The sequence below is a fragment of the Linepithema humile genome, chromosome 1 (assembly GCF_040581485.1).
Source record: "Linepithema humile isolate Giens D197 chromosome 1, Lhum_UNIL_v1.0, whole genome shotgun sequence".
NCBI classification, from domain to species: domain Eukaryota; kingdom Metazoa; phylum Arthropoda; class Insecta; order Hymenoptera; family Formicidae; genus Linepithema; species Linepithema humile.
The window spans coordinates 6,766,241-6,787,815 of record NC_090128.1 but is presented as its reverse complement, the minus strand read 5'-3'; the positions used below and the strand labels follow the sequence as shown (position 1 = coordinate 6,787,815).

The 21,575-nt window shown below is 33.8% G+C and overlaps 8 protein-coding genes and 1 non-coding gene across 13 annotated transcripts in view; 3 read left to right on the top strand and 6 right to left on the bottom strand.

Moving 5' to 3' along the window:
- gudu (Armadillo repeat-containing protein gudu) overlaps nucleotides 1-359 on the top strand; it is a 40,621-nt gene extending 40,262 nt beyond the window's left edge. For both annotated transcript variants that reach the window (XM_012379939.2, XM_012379940.2), the window contains one exon: nucleotides 229-359. In XM_012379939.2, the coding sequence (XP_012235362.1) occupies nucleotides 229-262 (34 nt within the window). In that variant the 3' untranslated portion in view covers nucleotides 263-359. The remainder of the gene's footprint in view (nucleotides 1-228) is intronic.
- LOC105679728 (receptor expression-enhancing protein 5) lies at nucleotides 333-3,774 on the bottom strand. 2 transcript variants are annotated; one of them, XM_012379944.2, is made up of 4 exons: nucleotides 3,218-3,774; nucleotides 2,569-2,801; nucleotides 2,360-2,495; nucleotides 333-2,240 (listed from the first exon to the last, which is right to left on the bottom strand). In XM_012379944.2, exons 1-4 carry the CDS (start codon nucleotides 3,342-3,344, stop codon nucleotides 2,197-2,199), a joined length of 540 nt encoding a protein of 179 aa, XP_012235367.1. In that variant the 5' UTR covers nucleotides 3,345-3,774; the 3' UTR covers nucleotides 333-2,196. The 2 variants fall into 2 exon arrangements, with proteins under 2 accessions (XP_012235367.1, XP_012235366.1); XM_012379943.2 differs by having other exon boundaries at nucleotides 333-2,243; nucleotides 3,218-3,751.
- Nucleotides 3,775-4,014: 240 nt separating this feature from the next.
- On the bottom strand, nucleotides 4,015-6,750 carry LOC105679856 (probable pyruvate dehydrogenase E1 component subunit alpha, mitochondrial). Its single transcript, XM_012380144.2, has 6 exons — nucleotides 6,548-6,750; nucleotides 5,895-6,131; nucleotides 5,400-5,618; nucleotides 5,069-5,317; nucleotides 4,719-4,967; nucleotides 4,015-4,627 (listed from the first exon to the last, which is right to left on the bottom strand). Exons 1-6 carry the CDS (start codon nucleotides 6,596-6,598, stop codon nucleotides 4,442-4,444), a joined length of 1,191 nt encoding a protein of 396 aa, XP_012235567.1. The 5' UTR covers nucleotides 6,599-6,750; the 3' UTR covers nucleotides 4,015-4,441.
- A 145-nt stretch (nucleotides 6,751-6,895) lies between these two features.
- On the top strand, nucleotides 6,896-9,236 carry LOC105679854 (DNA polymerase delta subunit 2-like). The gene is made up of 7 exons (XM_012380142.2): nucleotides 6,896-7,104; nucleotides 7,188-7,436; nucleotides 7,520-7,821; nucleotides 7,892-8,105; nucleotides 8,182-8,419; nucleotides 8,513-8,805; nucleotides 8,872-9,236. The coding sequence occupies exons 2-7, from the start codon at nucleotides 7,268-7,270 to the stop codon at nucleotides 8,988-8,990; spliced, it is 1,335 nt and encodes a 444-aa protein (XP_012235565.2). The 5' UTR covers nucleotides 6,896-7,104; nucleotides 7,188-7,267; the 3' UTR covers nucleotides 8,991-9,236.
- On the bottom strand, nucleotides 9,123-10,509 carry LOC105679857 (class A basic helix-loop-helix protein 15-like). The gene is made up of 2 exons (XM_012380145.2): nucleotides 10,285-10,509; nucleotides 9,123-10,086 (listed from the first exon to the last, which is right to left on the bottom strand). The coding sequence occupies exons 1-2, from the start codon at nucleotides 10,507-10,509 to the stop codon at nucleotides 9,802-9,804; spliced, it is 510 nt and encodes a 169-aa protein (XP_012235568.1). The 3' UTR covers nucleotides 9,123-9,801.
- Nucleotides 10,510-11,624: 1,115 nt separating this feature from the next.
- On the bottom strand, nucleotides 11,625-13,860 carry Dph1 (diphthamide biosynthesis 1). Its single transcript, XM_012380143.2, has 5 exons — nucleotides 13,695-13,860; nucleotides 13,073-13,594; nucleotides 12,547-12,854; nucleotides 12,089-12,472; nucleotides 11,625-11,873 (listed from the first exon to the last, which is right to left on the bottom strand). The coding sequence occupies exons 2-5, from the start codon at nucleotides 13,380-13,382 to the stop codon at nucleotides 11,646-11,648; spliced, it is 1,230 nt and encodes a 409-aa protein (XP_012235566.2). The 5' UTR covers nucleotides 13,383-13,594; nucleotides 13,695-13,860; the 3' UTR covers nucleotides 11,625-11,645.
- On the bottom strand, nucleotides 13,796-13,867 carry TRNAQ-UUG (transfer RNA glutamine (anticodon UUG)). Its single transcript has one exon. It is a non-coding gene; the product is annotated as a tRNA-Gln (tRNA).
- A 656-nt stretch (nucleotides 13,868-14,523) lies between these two features.
- Nucleotides 14,524-18,314, top strand: ais (aramis). Of its 2 annotated transcripts, XM_012380162.2 has the most exons (12): nucleotides 14,524-14,669; nucleotides 14,748-14,855; nucleotides 14,939-15,172; nucleotides 15,370-15,555; nucleotides 15,645-15,900; nucleotides 16,190-16,262; nucleotides 16,352-16,555; nucleotides 16,645-16,735; nucleotides 16,810-16,932; nucleotides 17,012-17,162; nucleotides 17,808-17,883; nucleotides 17,971-18,314. In XM_012380162.2, the coding sequence occupies exons 2-12, from the start codon at nucleotides 14,769-14,771 to the stop codon at nucleotides 18,170-18,172; spliced, it is 1,683 nt and encodes a 560-aa protein (XP_012235585.2). In that variant the 5' UTR covers nucleotides 14,524-14,669; nucleotides 14,748-14,768; the 3' UTR covers nucleotides 18,173-18,314. The 2 variants fall into 2 exon arrangements, with proteins under 2 accessions (XP_012235585.2, XP_012235584.2); XM_012380161.2 differs by having other exon boundaries at nucleotides 14,608-14,855.
- Nucleotides 18,220-21,489, bottom strand: hfw (leucine-rich repeat domain-containing protein hfw). Of its 2 annotated transcripts, XM_012380164.2 has the most exons (8): nucleotides 20,644-21,489; nucleotides 20,301-20,571; nucleotides 19,894-20,208; nucleotides 19,629-19,798; nucleotides 19,377-19,559; nucleotides 19,135-19,293; nucleotides 18,945-19,058; nucleotides 18,220-18,871 (listed from the first exon to the last, which is right to left on the bottom strand). In XM_012380164.2, exons 2-8 carry the CDS (start codon nucleotides 20,569-20,571, stop codon nucleotides 18,599-18,601), a joined length of 1,485 nt encoding a protein of 494 aa, XP_012235587.1. In that variant the 5' UTR covers nucleotides 20,644-21,489; the 3' UTR covers nucleotides 18,220-18,598. The 2 variants fall into 2 exon arrangements, with proteins under 2 accessions (XP_012235587.1, XP_012235586.1); XM_012380163.2 differs by lacking the exon at nucleotides 20,644-21,489 and having other exon boundaries at nucleotides 20,301-20,577.
- Nucleotides 21,490-21,575: the final 86 nt, after the last annotated feature.

The window sequence follows — 21,575 nt, the reverse complement described above, 5'->3', positions numbered from 1 at the left end:
GCTTATTTGAAAGTTGCGAAATTAATTAATTTGTTTTTCTACTTGTATAAACATCAAAAAATAATTTTTTTTTGTTTGATGGAATAGTTCTGAAACAAATTTTATCACAATTTGTTTATGAAAAGCATTATGCGTTTACGCGCACTATTTATTCGTTCATACTCTAGGGCTTAATTGTTGCTTTTATTACTCGATGAGACTATTATATATTATCTCGATTTTCTGCAGGAATACATTACAGGAAACCGATTTCCTTCTGTGACACCAATTATCAGTATAAATGAGAAGAATAAAGACAGAAATAAAAAGAGAAACAGGAAGAAAGAAATGTATAAAATAAAAAGATATTTATTTGTGCATATCAATGATTTACAATCTCCGTCAATACTTCTAAATTTACAATTTTAAGAAAAGAATCATAAAATCTGGTACAATCAATAATACCGCACACAGAATATGAAGAACTTTAAATGTGATTAAATAAAGTTTTGAACATTCGATTCACGAATTTGAACGTCGAACCTTTTGTCAGATAATTAACTATTAAATTATTCGGCATCGAAATAGTGGCTTAACTTGAGCAATACACATACTCTAAATGTATCCCTGTACATGTTCTAAAATCGAAGTAGTTCGAGAACCGCTACACTATTGCTCAAAAGTTTCGATCACTTTAGAATTTTTATATAAAATTGGACAATTATTTTATTACATTAAATTTTGATATTTATTTATAAATGTATGTAAATAAAGTTTAAGATAAAACAATAACAATAAAATTATTTACATGTCCAATATTAGAAAATAAAATCGATTAAACTACGTTTTCGTGGAAGATAAGCAATTTTGTAAGATAGTCTAATATCAAAACAGAAATGTTTAAAAATTAATTATTAGAGCATCAAGATTGTATCAGTGTGTCATATAAAAAAAAGGACAATTCTTTTGCAGAAAAAAAATTCAATTAATTTTATTTTCTGACATAAATATATGTAATTTTTTGTCGTTGTAATCACAAACTTTTGTAAATTTATGTCAATATCTTTTTAATAAGATAATTGTATCTAAAAAGATTAATTTATTTAAAAATTGCAAGATGTTTTGAAACTTTTGTGCGACAGTAGATAGAATATATTATGAGTAGAAGACAATCGCATGCAAATACGATGCAACCTTATATATATATGATGTGATATACAAAAGCTAATCGTGAATATCGCTTTCATTGTGTGTGGCAACCTGCTTCTAGAACTAACTAGCAGGCTTATTTCGTCTTTTCGCGAACAAGTTACATGGCAACAGTTTTTATTAAAAATTTGATAAACTTCTTTGTACAATTTATCGGATTATTACATATTATTTCTGTATTTTATATAATACTTCCAATTCGATTTCTAGTAACTTTGTAATAACTTTTAAACGCACGCTTCTTATCAATTGTGCCTAAAGACTTATCTAGTAAAATAGATTATAAATTTATTTTCACCAACATCAAGTTTATCTAATTCAAATTGATATTTCAAATATTTTAGGATGAAAAATCGAAAAATTATTAGCGTACATGATTAACAGTAATACTTAAGGAAATAGCTAATTTGTAAAGAGACAAAGAGTTAAATGAAATGATCAAAGTTTTACGTTGGTGAAACACTCCTCTATAAAATAAAGTACACTAAATATGTTGATGTGTATATATACATATACCTCAACAATAATTACACAAAGGATGGCAAAGACACACTCGACGAGCCTATCCTACAATGCAAAAACACTCCAATGTTTTGTTTTCAAATCGAAATCACTACCAAACGATTGAAAACAAAACGCCTATTTTCATACCACGCTGAAACTCTTTTAAAATTATTTTTTAATTTAATTTTAAATCCAAACTATTACATTTTATTTTACAGATAATTTATTTTTCGAAAAGATAAGTTTTCTGTTCTTTTCATTGTATTCATTATTTGCTCATAATTTCGAGTAATTAGTTTTATCCAATCTCATTAACAAATGTTTGTTGTATTTGGACACTTAAAATTTATGTTTATCTTAGTATTACTTCTTGTGTTTGTACTCTGTACAAAATATGGAACACAGTAATATTCAGCGAAGCATAAAATTCACGTTCTCTCTGTTGGGAATGAGTAAAAAGGGAAAGACACAAATGGACTTTCTATTGATTCAAATTGCAGTCCATTAATCCTGCTTGGTGGTCAGCAGCGCTTCTGCTGCAGATTTAACTGCTGCAATAATAATGTGCTCTTACATTTCCACTTATTTATATAAAACAAATATTTTTCTAAGACGTTAATTTATTCTTTTGAGAAAGCTGCATTACTTTTGTTAAAAATTATTTTACCTGTATCACGGGCATTAGACAAAAATCTGTCTAATCCAGGTTGATATTGGATGAACTTTGGACGGATGATGCGGCGGTATAGAATCAAGGAACCATTGTACTCGGTTGGTGCCATCAACCATACATAAAATATACACTGAATCAAAAATTCATGAAATTATAACATTTGCTCTCGTAACAATGTCTAAGAATAAAATCTATAGTTATACCTTGAATAGCCAGTAGACTGGAAACCAACAGACAATATATTCAGAAAAGAATTCTACTATGGTAAATACAGCAAAAACGACCCAATAAGTAAGCCACTTTGTGTCATCCTCTTTGTTGGAGCTTTCCAGCGCCTTCATAGATTGGTATGCAGGATAAACAAAACCAACTATGTTACATACTAACTGTTGCCCGAGTCCAAATACCAAATATATGGCCAACAGCACCAAGGAAACTATAAAAAATCATAAATAGTAAAAATATAATTTTCAAGAAGTTATTAGATGTATATACAATATTTAAATCTACGTATCTTTTGTGAGATTAGCATGACTAAGCAAAATATAGCGATGCCTGAAAGCGATATCATTATATGATTCATTAATGACCTGACCAAAGATCAACAGGTTGTAGATTTTTCGGAGAGAAATAAATATGTATAATATATTTTTATATAGCAATGAGATCAAAGCAGCTCGTAACAAAAAAAAAATTATTGCGTAACGAGTGCCAAATAATGCAAATCGTGGAAAAACTCGCAAAGTCACACTAGTATCGACGCGATTATCCGTAATTATCTGCAATATATGCGGCTGACAGCCAATCTATAGGAACGAAATCTCTGTAATTCATATGTATAGAGCAACTCACCGATGAAAAGATACAGCCGATCAATGCCGGTCTTCTCCTCCGCAGCAGCGTACAACTTCGCCCACGGCTTGCTCTCGTCCTTCAACACTTTCTCGAGATATTCCTTCACTGCTACGACTCGGGCCATTTTTCTCGTGAAAAAATATCTTCAGTCAACAAAACCGTGTATGTAACGTTGGTTAATCATATACCTGTCGCTGTCGCGTTCGTCATTAGAGAGATATGGCTAACATTCGATGTCGATTAATCGACACGTTCGATGCTTCTTTTTCGAGATGGTTTCGAGATGCTTAGGAAATGCAACGATTATGCAACCTTAAGGTGACAATTGCTTGTAATTGGTATATACTTTCAAATTTATCAAGCAGTTCCTCCTCCAAAAACTAATCGTCTAATTATTGTTAACACTTTCGCGACCGTTATATATTCGGCTCTGCTCAACGCTTGGAGCCGCTCTATTGAACTGATGTAAAATCCGACATTTCACGATCTAATGTAGTGATGCCAAAGACAGTAAATAGTAAAATTACGTGACCGGCTCCTGACTTATACCGAAATATAAACGAAAAAATACGTGATCGGCTTCTGACTTATACAAAAAAAAAAAACAAAAATACATGATCGGCCACAAAAGTGTTAATAATATTTTTCGAACAATATCGATGTCTCTCGAAGGTCAATTAATCGCTGTTTTTTTTTAAGAGGAAGATCTATTAAATTAACAGCAAACATCAATTACTCGCGCTTGTTTTGCAAAATAATGCAATAAACAAGCGCAAATAAAATTAATTAATCAATCATAATAAAGAAATGTTTATTTATTTTCTTATTAACATATTAATCAACAGCTTATATTTTAGGCACGCATCGTATCATAGAGTCCTCTCATTATAATAATTTGTCTAACAGAAATAAATTGATAATAAATAAATTTAATTTATCAAATTAGAGAAGTACAGATCTTTTTAATATGTAGACATCTAATAATTATAACAGAAAAATTATACACATTTGTGAATCACGGTTGTAAACACCGATTTATTAAAATCGTGCTTGAATTAATCTGTTTAAATAGTTCAGTTTTCTTCACAGCGTAGTAATATTATACACCCTCGATTAAAGAATCATATAAATGTACATGTCTCTACAACTAGTTTGTGAGTCTATGAATTAGCACGTGACCGAAAAATATGCAATATTTTAGGAAATAATCTTTGAGCAGTTTTAAGCGTTCACGGCTGGTCCTAATCTGGTGTGCGATAGAGGATTAAACGGAGTTATGTTTCGAATTTCTTTTTCTAGACACGTCGTGTAAATGTCGGCAGTGAGTTCGCTCAATGGAATTTCTTTGTCGGCCTTGGCAGCTTTCATGGCGTCATCCACTGATTTTCTGATTTCACCTTCTATCGCCTATAACGAAAAAAAGACCTTGTATTTATAGACCGCTTTAAGAAATAAGAAGGTAAATTATTGATATCTGATGTTAATTTTAACGACTGACTTTGATTTCCTCCGCAGTAACGAGATTAGCATTGAGAATCCTCTCTTTAAAACTAGTCAGAGGATCCCGGGTCTGTCGTACTTCTTGCACCTCTTCTCGCGTACGGTAGCTCGTACCAGGATCCGACATACTGTGCCCACTGTACCTGTACGTCGCAGTCTCCAGGATAATCGGCCCCTTGCCGGATGTGCAATGATCTCTGGCGAATCTCATAGCTTCTCTTACGGCTAACACATCCATTCCGTCCACCTGTGAGGTGAATTCTATTATAAATTTCGTACATCGAAATAAAATATTAATTTCATTCATCGAAATAAAATCTTAATTTATCAAGAAAATAAATATAATACCCATATTCCAGGAACATAATCGCCTCTGGTGTAATAATCTGTGCTTGCTGCAGCACGCTCCGCACTGGTGCCCATCCCGTATCCGTTGTTCTCGCAAATGAAGATACAAGGTACGTCCCACAGTTTTGCTATGTTGTATACTTCGAACACCTGTCCCTGATTGGCTGCACCGTCGCCGTACAACGCCAGACAGACACCACCAGTATTCAAATATTTTTGTGCAAAGGCGATTCCGACTCCTAGTGGCACCTAGTTGCAGAGACAATGTTAAAACATGACAAAGTTAAATCGATAACAATTTATTAAATTTTATTTTACAACCAATACTGACCTGTGCACCAACGATGCCGTTTCCACCATAGAAATTCTCACAGTACATATGCATTGAGCCACCCTTGCCTTTGGCATTGCCGCCTTGTCTACCCGTGAGTTCCGCGAAGACGCCAAACGGTTCTATACCCATCAAGTAAGTCCATCCATGCGCACGATAAGCAGTGATTACAGCATCCTGGGGTTTCATTGCAGCTTTCATGCCAACCGCGCAAGCTTCCTATAAAAGATACAAGAATACAACAAAGAGAATTGGAATAATTTTAAAAATAACATCAGTACATAAAAGTTTATCAGAGCTATAAAAATAGTTGTTTATTTGACATACTATAAAATTTAATCATTGTGATTATTCATATATTAAAAAAGCGAAGCTAGTGTCTTACGTGCGTAAAATTATTATCTATATTAGAGATTTTTTTGGGAAGAGAATAAAGATATTTTGGAATTTTAAAATGAATATATAAAGAATATATTATAAACAAATGATTCTTACTTGTCCAGAATACAAGTGACAGAAACCTCGAATAATCTTTTCCTTATACAAGTTACCAGCTGCTGTTTCTATACGACGTATAGTGTGCAGATGCTTAAACATTTGGATGGCATCATCTCGATTGACTGTGACTTGAGTGGATGGGCCGTTGTCCAATTTGTGTAGACGGAAGGGCTTGGTCTCGAAGGAAGCTTCAGTGGCATAATTATTTTTCTTGCTTAAGAAAAATGAAGCAACCTGTAAAAACATCAGTTAATTAATAAACTTACAGCAAATGTGAAAATGACACATCACTGTAACATGTGCTGCAAGGTGAAATTTACACCATTTTGTGACTTAGTGGTGAGTGTATTTTTTTTTTTTTTAAGAGCCCTCATTGACAGCAATTGCACAAAATCACCAAAATACAGATTGCAAGACAAATAGCAGCACCTTGTAAGCTGCAGTATGTTTGGATCGCGTGAATGATAATTACCTCGTTCCAGCTTCCAAACTGGAGAGAGTATGCAAAATGATAAAAAAAGAAGAAGATTCATGAAATTACTCGCAAGTGATGAATCTGGGATTCGTAAGACGGGGAGGGGAGTTTGTTCGTCCTGACACAGAGAACGCGAGTTAGAGGTCACACATCACATTCATCGGTATGCACTTACATTTCGTCGGGACGATTGCGCGGCGACATTCCTGATGCAATTCGGTAGCATTTTTTCTGTGACAAGAAGAAAAACGTGGGAAGAAAAGTCGCTTCTGTCACACAGAATCAAATTAGAATCAAATTGAAGTATTCTCGTCCTCCTCAAACCACCTCCGTCCAACACAGATGATCATGGACTAGATAAAGTAAGATAAACCAAGATGCATGAGCGAACACTCGAGTACGGAAAGGGTAGATTATATATATTAGGCTTTATTCACAGGAATGAATACAAAGAGATTTATACAAGAAAGATTGATATATAAATGTGTTTTAATTAATTTTTTTACAGATAATTATGATTTCTTAACTTTGCAGTCCTGCAATTAAAAAAGTTTTGGCTCCACGTTCGAAAACGTTTTTACCAGACTTTGCAAATTGAAATTCCGGCATCGTTCTTATTATAGAATCGGCAACCTATCTATACTTATCTACACTTTATGACGTAATGACAGCATAATCATATGATTCTTTCAAAGCGCGCGTTCTTTTTCGGATTATGGAAAGCAACAAGAGGTAAGTTTTCAAATATTTGTTTTTAGTATTATAGAATATCATAATATTTAACAATGTTATTTTGTTTTGTTTGTGGTTACTAGATGATTGAAATTTTGGAGAACTTCAGTCATGGAGAACTTTGTCAGTTCACTTCAGTTTGGAGAACTTTGATCACGAAAGAATGGAGTGCGACGATACGTGCCATTACGATCGGAAAATTGTCTCCTTCAAAGACTTTGACAGATTTAAACTGTCTGAAAGAAAATACGATGACGATTCCTTCAATATATATACAGCAAGACTGAACGATTTGCAAGAAGACATATTGCATAGAGCGAAACTGAAATGGAGTAAGTCACAAAATTTATATATCCAAGGTTTATCTTTGCTTATCATATATTATTTGCATTACTCCATTTTTTATCTGTTATAGTCGGCCATCCATATGTAGAGGTCTCAAGTCTGGCCTTAGAAAATCTAGGAAAGTCATATATTCTGATAGGAATACTTTATAAGGATCAAAAGCTGAAGCCTTCTATATTACGTGATCTTAGCAAGGAATTGCAACTAGAAGTTCAGTCGAATAGCAACTATGCATCAACCGAGGATAATTTATTTTTGGAGGACAAAACGTTGCGCATAAAATTAGTAGGGAATCATGTAAATATGCAAGAAATAGTTACAGGACTTGTCTGTGCGGTATTTGGTCATGAATTAGAAAATGGAACGTTTTGGGTACATATGCAATTGATTTACATACAGATATGCTTTCTAATAAATTACTGATGTAACACTTTGTTTTTAGGTAGAGGATTGGTGTTTTCCAGGATATTGTCCTAGACCTTCTATGTCGAATTCATTGGTGGAAGAAGGGAAAATCTTATTAGTGTCTGGATTAGACTTAGTTAATAACGAAGAAGACCTTTGTTTAGATTTGCTCTCAGAATGGATAACTGGAATGGCAGGACGTATCAATGCTCAAAAGGAAGAAGCAGTAATTGCTAGAGTTATTATCACTGGTGAGAGAAAATACTGAAACGCTCGCATTTCCTCACCAGCACTTGTTGTGTAATTCATACACAAATAATCGCTTAGGAAATACCATTCGTGGTACTGCAAAGATGTATAATTATAAAGGCTACCACGAAATTAAATCACACGACCAGCTAAAAATCAAGGAAGACATCATGGCGATGCACAAATTAGATGCTTTTCTCAGTAATATTCTTCATTGCTGTTCCGTCAGTCTGATGCCGGGAGAGTTTGATCCCACTTGCTACCACAGTATGCCACAGCAACCTTTCCATCCATGTACTCTGCCAAAATCAGCCAGGTAACAATAATATGTTCTTTTATCCGGCATTTTTTGTATATAACACAGGTAGTTTACAAATTATTTTTTTTACATAGTATCGATGTAACGTAGGTTCAAGAATATGCATGGTGCGACTAATCCGTGGATTGGAAATATTGGTGGTCGTATTGTAGCTGGTTCTTGCGGTGGGCCGATCTTTGATATCATGAAAGTGGCTGGATTATCCCAGCTGTCTCCACTAGAGTGGCTGGAGCGTACCTTAATCTGGAGACATTACGCACCAACCGGGCCTGACACGCTTTCAATTCATCCGTTCTTCAAGAATGATCCATTTGTTATGAAGGAGTGGCCAGACATATATTTCGCCGGAAACATGAATGAATACGATACGAAATTGGTTACAGGTAAAAATCTTTTTTTTTTTGCTTGATGTGATTTCTAGCGAAATAATTCTTGTATGCCGTATGCAGGCGATGAAGGGCAAACAGTGAGATTGATAAGCGTTCCTAAATTTTTGGAGACAAAAACGGCGGTTCTAGTCAATTTACAAGACCTTACGACACAGCCTATTTCGTTTTGTGTTGATTGACACAATTTGTATTATATACAAGAAATAATGCTTTATTCTATAAAAGAGATGATTTAAGCAAAGCATTGAAGAACAATGGCACACAATTTCTACGTAAGGAGTAGGAGAAATCGGTAAAAAAATTTTAATAAATTTTTTTCAAATATATAGTTAAATTTATTTTAATCTAAATATATATTTATATATATTATATCATAATATATATTGTATATAGTAAATATATATATAAATTATTTATTACAAGTAGCCCGTGTTTGTCGTTTACACTTTAATAACGTATTAAAGGTTCACAAAGTAATTTGTAATAAATAACTAGAATTTGTTGTAAAATTATTTATAAAAAAATAAAATTTTATGCTTTTCTCACTTATTCGCAAATGCACACAAAAAATCTAGCAACTTTCCAAGATTCTTCATATATAACAAACATTTACTTTGTGGAATGCATTTCTCTCTAAATAACATTGTATACGAAATAAAATACTATAAATATTACTATATTAATATTTATATAATATTATCTTCTTTTATTCGTTCTTGCGATGAATACTATTTTCTTTGGCACATTTAGTATTTTCCTTAGATTATTATGTCAGTCGTAAAATACATCATTAATTCTGCTATGGTTTAGGTAGCTCTAGAATTGAATAGCTCTTTGAAATGTAAACGCATGCATGATAAAGAAAGGAAGCTTAACCGAAGGAAGACTAGCCGAAGTGCCACTTGTAAAGATCTTAATTCGTACTTCATTTCAATATTGTTTATCGCCGTGATTTTTTTAAAGAGCTGTAATGTTGCTACAACCGTTCTCTTATCGCGAATGATCACTCTGATAAAAATTCTGAGATTCTGAGTTGCAGGATCTGGAGGTAATGGGAATATTTACGTGAATAGCGGTCGATTCCGATCGCTGTTCGCTGTTTGACGAATCTTGAGATTCGGATCCACTTGTCTGCTGATCCTTCGGTTGTTCCTCGCTTCTCATGGCGCATATCACATCCGTAAGGGCCACTATATAATTTTTCGCCAGAGTCAGTGTCTCGATCTTCGAGAGCCGTCTCTCTTTGGTAACATGCGGGATCACTTCGCGTAAAGACTGGAAAGATGAAAAGATTTTATTAACACACCTCACACACACACACAAGATTTCATATAATTGGTTTCCAAAAAGGATCAGAGACGAGAAGATACAGACATGCTCTTTTTTATGTAATAATCTTTTCTTTTATCAGCTTTATCAGCTTTTACTAAGATATGACTAGGCATACTGTATTGTTACTGTCTCTCTATGCACCTGAAATGCATCGTTTAAGCTGTGCATCCGCATACGTTCTCGTTCATTGCTCTCTAGCCTCCTGAGAGTCCTCTCTCGTGCGGTGTTTCCCCTGGTGGGTTTTGACAATTTCAATCCCGATGATTCCGTCCTTTTTGTCGCCCGCCGCAAGCTCCTACCGCTTCGCGATGATTCAGTAGCCCACTTTGTCTCCCAAGTATTCTCGTTCGTCACTTTAGACCGCATAGTACTTTTCTTTTTCCTAATAAAGCAATATTTACTGCGATTACGATTTTGGGATATATTTTCTTAAATCTACACATTCATTAATTTGTACTCTCCAATTTAAATTTCTTAAGAAGAGTGAAGAAAAGATTACTACAAGAATAATACAAAAATTGACACTTGTGTAATTTTCTGCAACTTACTTTTTGCCAATGTTGACTTAGATCGTTGATTAATCCCTGTGAAAGATAATTTGCGATCCTCTTCTCGCGGTTAACGATATATTCGTCGATTTAGTGCATTTTAATGTTAAATAGCTACAGAATGAAGTCACGTCAGAAATTTGCGAAATTTGAATCCGTGGCACTCGGCGCCGCGTGTACTTGTTGAGCCACGCTGGAACGACGACTGACGTCGCGACGCCGGGGTGCGGCCGGCGCCGCCTTCCACCCCCGGTATTTTATTATATACCCTGTGTCTTTTTTCTTCTCCCTCTTACTTTCAACCACTTCTAATCGCTGTATCATAAATTCACCTTGTATGTTTCCTATTCGTACAATGCATTCTTTCATAATGTGAGGATAACAAATATTGATGTTGATATTCAACACATTCCAATTAAGATCATTTCAATTTGTATAAATTATAACTTCGCGGTCGGTGCTTATTTTTTTCGAAAAGATTTTTGCATGGCTTTATCGATATAGTTTGTAAAAACGTGTAGTTATTCCAAGCAATTGCGTTTAGTTTGTGCTTTGTAATGTCTCTTACTAATTATAAGAAATAGGCGGAAAGAGTGAATCACGAATGTAATCCCTTCGCGCACACCTTGTATATACAGTATTTCAACGTCTATATATATGAGCGGGCTACAGGTGGGCGTATGACGTAATTCGCCCACGCGGATCCTCCTATCGTTGCCCCCTTCCATTATCGTTGCGCTACCAACAAGTTAGAGATGACGGGGATTTAATATGGACAGGGCTCGAATGCACCTGCTCAAACTCATGTTGCGTTTAATGAAAAATTTATTAGAAACTCTTGCGAATTGCGCGACCCGGCAATATCGTGGAAAAAAAAAGCTGAACAGAAAAAGGAAAGTTAATTTAATAGATTAATAATTATGACACGGAGGATTTAAAATATTCAACTTCTCTTTATTCATTCATCTTACATTCACCGCAGCAGATATTGCTCTTTTCTAACTTAGATTCCTTGTGATTCGCGGTCCACGGTCCGCGGCTGTTCGCAGCGTAGAAGTCCATGGGATAGTCCTGATTCTCGTTGAGTTTTGTCATGCTGAGGGCGACAGCACCTTCTTGAGGCGTGAGAAATGGTTTCCCGAACGCGAGACCCCAGTCAATGCTCAATCGTGGGCATGCAATCTTGAATAAAATATATTATTTGTGTTTCTTATTTGGATGATCTATTTATTATAGAAAATGTATTATATATTTTATATCTTTGTGTATCTTTTAATTTTTTTTTAAATAGTTTTTTCTGGCTTTTTTGTAAAATAGATATTAATAATGATAAAAAGAAACCAAGTAAATTTTTAAATCATTTGTTGCTTGCTTTTTGTAAAAAATGAAAATCGTACTTGTATGAACGCGTCGACGCCTTTGAATAATTTGATTTTGTCGGGAAATATTTCCGACAAAAGTATGACGACGGCTTCCTTCCCCAAAGCTTCCATTCCATTCCGCAGAATCCTTAATACATTAGGACTGCCTTGTCTGCCCAGAGTGCCAAGTATGAAAGCGTACTTGTCGGTCTTCATGGCTTGTTGTATCGCCTCATGTCTAGTCTTCAACATTGTCTTATAATCATAAAACTCTTCGGTCAATTTTTTCGCGTATGGATCGTACTTGAATGCTTTCAGTCTAGGATTGGCGATCATGGTGCCCTCTAAATGAAAACGGCCATCTCCTATATAGACTATCGTATCAGCACACCGAATTTGCGGTGCTGTGCATCCTAAAATCTTGAAAAGAAATTACTTATTATATTATTCTATGCCACGATTACCAAATGCATTGAAAAATATATAGCACATACTTCTCCAGGACTAAGTGGCTTGCTCTGTGGCACTGAAACTTCGTAACCTTCTTTTCTCAGCTTTGATGCCACATCTTGTATCGTCGTAACAAATTGTATTGTACCACATAGCGCTAATTTTGCAGTAACAGGCAGAGTGACTCGCAGGCATTCCACACAATGCGAAATATCAATTCTTATAGTCACAAACACATAGAGTACTTTGATACCAACAGTCTGATCCACAGGTATGAGACATGAATGTCCATAATGAATCAGGAAGTCCGCATCCAACGCTCTTGCTGTATAATCATCTATACAACAGGCTCCTGCAATCAATAATAATATAAAGTATTATACAGGATGTCCCACTAAGCATTTTTCTCCAAAATTATTAAAGACAGCAACAAAGTTTCTTTAGCATTTTAGTGCTTGCAATGATTTTTTAGAGCAATTTTTTAAATGAAAAAGTATACAATCTATGTATCTTCAAATAACTCTCTAAAACTCTAACAATATATCAATCTATAACAGACTCTAATCTTACCATAAGTGACATCAGCCATGATAACAGTCTCTGCTTCAGTAAAATCTTCGATAATATCAGCTATAGTTGTAGCATACATTAGAAGGCCTTCTGGCATTTGAAGAACCACTCGCTTTGCCTTGGCTTCCCTGATTCTCCATATCGTTTTATGTATCTCAAAATTATAATTTGATGGTAAAGCATTTATGGCAGTGTTTAGCAAAGGATCGTTTGAAAGTTCATCAGGAATTTTACTGGCTCTCACAGGTTTGTAAACCTTACGATCAGGCTTTGCCTTGATAACTACCACAGAGTCGCATTGCTCAGTCATTTCTTTGAATTCACAGTTAAATTTCAAAAATGTTCCAATATATAAATGTCATGTGTTTACTTTATCACAATTGCGTTAGCAATTATAACGTGAGTTTTATATAGGCCGTGGGCAAATATAGATTTTCTGACACACAACTTCTGATCTTATATCTTTGCTTATTCCTGTTATTTAAGTATTCGACTTATTGTCAATTAAATCGTAATATAATTCTGAAACACAGGTTATGTTAGATTAGAGTTAAAGTATAAATTGTGGAGCATGCGGAATTATAAGACATTGATAGCTCTAATGGAATTTACTACAACATACCTTACGAACTCCAAATTTCAATACGAATACATAGCATCTATATCAATTCAATATTCAAAAACAGTTTGAATAATTAAATACAAAAAAAAAGACTTTGCAGCAGGTCCCACCGAGATTTGAACTCGGATCGCTGGATTCAAAGTCCAGAGTGCTAACCATTACACCATGGGACCTTTCTTCACAGCTTCGCTTTTCCTAATTATTAAGTGAAAAATACATATGTAATTTACATATACATAAAAATGAGTAAAATATATTTTAATAACCATTATTTATTTTTGTAGAAAAAATTAAATAAATTTCAAAATAAATATAAAATAATAATCAAATTTTAATACAAATTTGCGATTAAAAGCACAATTTATTATTTGGTAATTACTTAGAGAAAAATATTTTATTAATTACAACTTTGATTTAGAAAATGCAGTAGGTTACAAAAAAACATTTACTTACTTCATATAAACCTGAAACATAACACATACAAAATTTATTATTTAATAATATATTTGTTAATATGTACACTATTTATTTGTTTTGATTATTGTTAATATATTCTAATATGTTCGTTGATATAATTTAATATCCATAATTAATTTACCATGGTTTGAGTTAAAACCATGGACTTGGCTAAAATTTTATCCAATTATTTTATTCAAGATTTTTGCTTCAACAGTTGGCCATACTTGAGTCTTAACATTGGTAGAATTGATATTAATGTAAACGCACTATAAAGATTTACCCGCCATATTTGAATAAAAATTATTTATTTATATTTTGAACTAAAAAGAGAAATGTTTAAATAAAAAGTAAATCAATTATTAAAAATGTACAAATAATCTACGAGCGATTAAACACAATAAACTGTGATTTAATTATAACAGTGAAATAATTATAATGAAGGGCTAACTTTCAGTTGTTTTGTGACAGTAATGTCACAGTTAGATTTCTCTAGAATTTTAGCATACCCACAATTAGGTTAGTTTTAAGGTCTGCACGTGAAAAACTACATATTTTGTGTGTCTGTACGTCTGTATTTGATTCTCTATATTTCAGTTACGTATTTTGATACACATTATGGATACTTATGATCTTTTTAAGAAACTTGCAGTCGGCGTAAAGTTTGATACAAAACGTTTTCGAAACGATGCAGAAAGATTTCAGGTAATTGATTATTCAGAAATCAGAACTTAGAAATTAATTCATGTTAACATACATATTTATTTCGTGTTAATATCTTTATACAGATGGTGAGATCGAATAAAAGTGACATAAATATTAAAAAAGAAAATATTAAAAATGAAGTATCAGCTCCTGATGTAGAAGATACAGCGAAGAGAAAACATCATGACGATGAAATTGAAGACACTGTTGGCATAACATTGCTGGATGGATTATCAGGACAGAAAGATGATGTTCCAACTAAAAAACGTAAAAAAATTGCAACTGCGGACAAGATATTGAAGCTGGAACAAGAAAAGGTTTGATATCTAAGTATACATATATTTTACAATATGCGAGTATAACTTCAAAGTCGGGTTTAAGATTTAATAACATAAGTTTATTTACACAAGTATAATTAATGCTCACATGCTGTAAAATACTACTGTATAACGAATCAAATATGAATAGGAAGGAAAGCTTTTAAGGCATACCTAGAGTATCTTTTCTTTTTCAGATAAATCATTTGAGGAATATGAATCACATTTCAGTCACAGGTAGTCATATACCAAAATTAATATTAGAATTTGATGAATTAAAGACCAATTACCAAGTGTCGGAAAACTTGTTGAGTAATATGAAAAATTGTGGCTATATATATCCAACACCAATTCAGATGCAAGCAATGCCAATTATGTTAGAAGTAAGTTGACTTGTTTCTTTAATACAAAGTTGAAGTTGTTAATATCTTTTTCTGTAATAAAGTTGCTAATAATTTTCATTGACAACTAGGGGAGACATATATTGGCTTGCGCTCCAACAGGATCAGGTAAAACTGCAGCATTCTTGTTACCCATTATTCACACATTAAGAGGACCACAAAAGAAAGGTTTTCGCGCAGTGATTCTAAGTCCTACTAGGGAATTAGCTAAACAAACATATAGGGAATGCCTAAGATTGAACGAAGGATTTGATTTTAGAATTCACATAATTAGCAAAGTGAATCAGGCTTTAACAAAATATGGACCATCAAGTTCACAAAAATTCGGTAAATAAATAATATCGGTTATATCATTTCACCAAAGTCTTTGCATTTTCAATATCTTTTTCAATTTAAAATCTACTGAATTTTTTTTAACTACATAAACCAATTAGTAAAAAGTGGAAGAAATTGTAAAAAAAGGAAATTGAATGTTTATTTTATTTTATTCTATATTTATTTCTGCCATTAAACTTATAGAAAAATATGCAAAGATTTGTGAAATGATTTAATGCGTATAAAGATTTTAATAGAAATAATCTGGCTATCTATATTGTAAAATTTTTTTGTGTTGCAGATATTTTAATTACTACCCCAAAGCGATTAGTTTTTCTCTTAAATCAAGATCCACCAGCTATTTCATTAAATAAGTAAGTCTCACAATTCATTGCGCTTTATTAAAAATATCTGTAATCAGATTAAAATTTTTTAATTACTTTTTTCTATCTTATCATTGCAGTGTAGAATGGTTGATTGTGGATGAAGCAGATAAACTTTTTGAGGAAGGAATACATGGATTTAGGGAGCAATTAGAAGAGATTACGAGAGCTTGCTCCAATACAGATTTATGTCGCGGTATGTTTAGTGCGACAAACACACCAGCAGTGTCAAAGTGGTGTCGTTGCAACATGAAGAGACTCGTGACAGTAACAGTTGGACAAAGGTACATACATTGCCGTATTATTTTACTGAATTTTATAAAAAAATAAGTTATACAAAAGTAGGAATAATAATATTTCTTCTTTATTACAGAAATGCAGCTACAGATATGGTGGATCAACAGCTTCTGTATGTTGGTAGCGAAAGAGGCAAATTGGTGGCATTTAGAAATATTATACAAAAGGTACAATTAATTCAATTTAATTACAATACTTTACATTACTCTGTGGCTTTATACATTTTTAATGTTTAACAAAGGGTTTATCACCACCGGTCTTGGTATTTGTGCAAAGTAAAGAGCGAGCTCAAGAACTTTTCAACGAGCTTATTTACGATGGAATTAATGTGGACGTTATTCACGCTGATAGGACAACGACACAAGTATAGTATTATAAAAAAACTACTTTTTTCTGCACAATTGTATTGAACGGTGATTACATTAATCATTATATTTTTTCAGAGAGACAATATCGTGCGTTGTTTTAGAGAAGGAAAGATATGGGTCTTGATCTGTACAGAGTTGATGGGCAGAGGCATAGACTTTAAAGGTGTAAATCTTGTTATAAATTACGATTTTCCGTCATCCGCCATCTCCTACATCCACAGAATAGGTATGTTTCAGTGTATCAATAAATCTGAATATAATTTTATTGTGAGGAATTCTCGCTAGCGTTTACTTTAAATTCACGTTTTGAACAATCAATTGCATAGCAATTCATCATTTTTAAGTCTTTATAAAATTATTTGACTTTTTACTTACTTAGAAACACGATACCTTCAAATACTTAAAATATTATCAAATACTTATATGCAATGCAACTTATCATTTTCTAGTTTAACCAAGTTTTCAAGAAATTCTTATTAAGCGTTTGAACTTAAAATATATACTGACAGCTGAATTTATGTGCATTTGATATTATCAGAGAATTATACAGTTATATAATATACCTCTAAAGATGTAGAATATTCTCCCTTTTTCTCTCACTCTGCTATTGTTAATGACAAACAGACATTTTTCTCCTCCTTTGATGGTTTTAATATAAGCTCACACACAATGCAACTATACAGAGAGGTGCTCAGTAAAAGGTCATGTTCTCGCATAGAATATAAAGAATGGTCATTATCAATTCGGTTCGCCATTATGTTCTATATAGAAATGAGATGTTGCACACCGCCGAGAACGCGGTATACTTGTTAAAGAAACAGAACGGTATTGATCTTCGAAAATTTTCTTATTCGAACATTTTCCGAAACAGGTCGCACCGGTCGTGCGGGTCACAAGGGAAAGGCTATAACGTTTTTTACTCAACAGGATACGGTAAATCTACGAAGGTATTTATTATTTCTTATTTTTACAGTCGTACATACTGCAATAAAAACAATATGAAACACATTGTGCATTTTTCTTTTTCTCATTAGCATCGCAGCAGTTATGCGCGCTTCCGGGTGTGATGTACCGGATTATATGTTGGCTATGAAGAAGAAGCATAATAAGAAAGAGCGACGTAAACTGGAGCGTACAGCACCCGCGCGCGAAAGGATATCAACTGTGCCCACATACAAGCGACATAAACGGAAATCGCGCATCGAAAAACAATCGAAACTAGAGGAAGAAGCGTAAGTAGGATACCATCTCTTCGCAAAGCAATGTGAATTAAGTACAAGATCTTTTTCCGTAACAAAATCGCTTGTAAATTCTTTATTTTTATATGACATTTGCAATTGTATAATTACATACGTATAAAATTATTACATATGATGAATTCCTCAACTTGTCAATATATAAATCTCCTAAGAAATAGTGTAAATTTGACCAAAAAATTTGTCATGGACTTTTGTACAGAGATTAACTTTATAAAAATCCTGCTTTTGAATGAAATATCGAAAAATATTACTCTATACCATAGTACTCTATGTATACCATAGATAATTGATATATTAGTTGCCAAAACACACATTTAGTATATCCTGATAAAAATGACAAATATATTCTTATTGCGCATTTGTGACAGTAGAAAATTTCATACGCGTTCGCGTATTCTACATTTCACCCATCGCACAGCCAATCACACGGCAGTTTCGGCATTTTATTCGCTGGCCACGGAATATAACCAGAAGTCTTAAACACCCAATAGTCATACAATACTTTGGTGATCAAACTTATCAGAAGTATTACCTCCGTGGCGATAATGTAATATATATAATCTGTCCAGTCTCCCGGATATACGCACATCTTGGACGGTTCTAGATCTATAACTTTTTCCTTTACATTTTCACACATTACTTCGTCGGCATCCAGTATCCGCGTTTGCAACCATGTCTAAAGCGAAAGGGAATGAAAAGTCTGTAAAGTTACACGCAACTGTTCGATATTTTTCATAAGGATACGATACCTTTAAATGCTTAGCAGTATTGCAGTCGCAATGCAACTTGTTACCTCCCAGCTTTACCAGGTTTCTCGAGCTTAAGAAATTCTTATTGTGTGAACTCAATATGTATGTTGGCAGCTAAACATATTGTTATATTTAGAATATGTGTGATATTGTTATATGTACATTAATAATTGTCTATTTTCTTACTTACTGACTTAATTTTATTGTATCGTAAACTTAGATAGGCATAATTGTCCAGAAACTTGGCGCCCTCCAATATGTTTATTGAAGAAATATTATTATAATCTGCATAAAACTCTCGCAGATCTTCGTAACACGGATTTGTACTCAGATTGTCTAAAACTGTAATCTGAAAAAGAAAAATTTGGAGCATAATTGCGTTATACAGAAGTTTAAAAGTGATGTAGTGTATTGTTAACACTTTACACGTACATTATTATAAGAAACATTAAGCGATATAGTGTTTTGCGGAAGTTTTTCAGGCAATTCCGTTAACTGCATTCCGCTACAGTCCACATTTACAGCATTAGTAGGTGGCTTGCCTTCGATAATGTCTAATCTTTTGATATCACATAGGCATTGCCAGGTATCACCTTTTGGGCATTCTGTTTGCAACTATAAAAATCAAAATTAATTCTGATTATCTCGTATATCTCATGCGGCATTACACGCATTTAGACATACCAAACTGAGGTAAAGAACTTGTGTAAGAGGAACTTGTTCAGTAGTGTTAAACCAGTGCCATGTTGCATTTGCGGAACACACTGTCTCATTTTCGCGATTAAACGTAATTTGCTTTTCGCCCGTTTTATTGATATATTGATATATGTCGTGGCACCAGAGTGTGTTTGTTCCTACAGAAAAAGGCACACAACGGTATGTTAACAAGTGTTATGTTTAATCAAGATAATGATTCAGCTGTACCAGATGTTCTCTATAGCTTCATTACCTGAGATATCGAGCCAGAATTCCCGACCGTTCATTGTATTCAAAGCTGGAAGGTGAGTGAGATTATTATAAGACAGATCCAAAATGCTGAGAAGCGCTAACCACTTGAGCGAGTTACTCTCTACCTCGACTAGCGCATTATTTGAGAAATTCAGGCACTGTGTGGGTGCCATTATAAGAAACTGGCCCATCACCCGTTTAATTTTGCCATCAGTTATAGCCAGAGATTTCAACATCCTCCAACGGGTTTCATTTGCATCAAACTCATCCAAGGTTGCATTACGTATATGTATATAACTTATGTTTGATGAGAATCCTAGAACACGATACTCGATTATAATGATTTGCAATGGAAATTCATGCCGCAATCAGCAACTTCGACAGATGTTTTCGTAGTACAATGCTCACCTATGCAAGAAAGACCATATTCTAGAGCCCGTTTGTCTGTATTACAACAAAGCGCAGCATTGCCCTCGGGCATATTTGCAAGTGTGATCCTCTTGCAAGGACATTTATTGGAACTTCCATCCACATCTGGACAGTCTGTTTGTGGTCTGTAGAAGCATTGTTCTGGAAGTAAACTGGAAACTCCGTTTGTGCTTGAGGTCTGCTGATCCTCCTCGGTACGTGCACTGACTACACCAGCATATAGGCACATTATCATGGCTAACCACTGCATCTGCATGCGATACGAAGAATATTGTAAACAGTTATCAACTCAGATATTTATATCTACTGAAAAGTAATTTACCTTCAAAGTTAATTGCTTTATTTTGATCTACGTCGTAAGAATAGAGATTGTTATATTTACAGTGTACAATGATATCCCACTGTTTATAAACAAACGATGCTGCTTGTAACGATAATATAATTAATAGGATGCGACAGCTTTCGAGCTAATTCAATGAGCATACTTTATTCACGAGACTTGGCACTTTGTTGCGGCAAATTACACAAATGAATTAATTCGTTTAACCGCGTCCTGCGCTTCGGGTCACTCGAGTCGCCCCGTTGATGAAGCAAAATTGGTCGGTCGAAGCCTCGAGCGTGTTCATTACACTCGCTTGATGTGGACCGAGTACGCCAATTAACCAGTTTATCAGATGCGTGTGTGTGTTATCAGTTTTATCAGACAATTTCGTAACGATGGATCATTATCGTTATGTACTAGAGGGATCATACATTATACTCTGTTTATAGAGTCAGCGGTAATATAAATCGTAACTGATCGTATAACTTTTACATTGTAACTTGATATTGCGCTTCGTAATTGCTTTCTTTACAAAAATAAGTCGCAGAATTTGGACACCGTCCGCCATTAATAGGGCGCTTGATTCAAATCATTAGTTTCAACTCATTGAAATTACATAAATTATTTTTTTTCTACAAAAAAATTAAAATAATTATACAATATAATATACAGTGTGTTCCACATTAACCACACCACATTGTAATGGAAAATTTCCAGGTATATAAGCTCTATGGCGTCCTACCTCTTACTTAAGGAACTTTAGGATCTGTTGGTTGCACGTGTTATTTTTTTGTATGTAGGGATTTTGAGAGTTTTGTAAACTCTAATTTCTCTAATGCTCTAGTTATATCATAGAATTTGAATATAATATTATGTTTAGAAAAGTTTTTTACCATTTTTATACCGATTTAAGATTTAAGTAAATAAATATT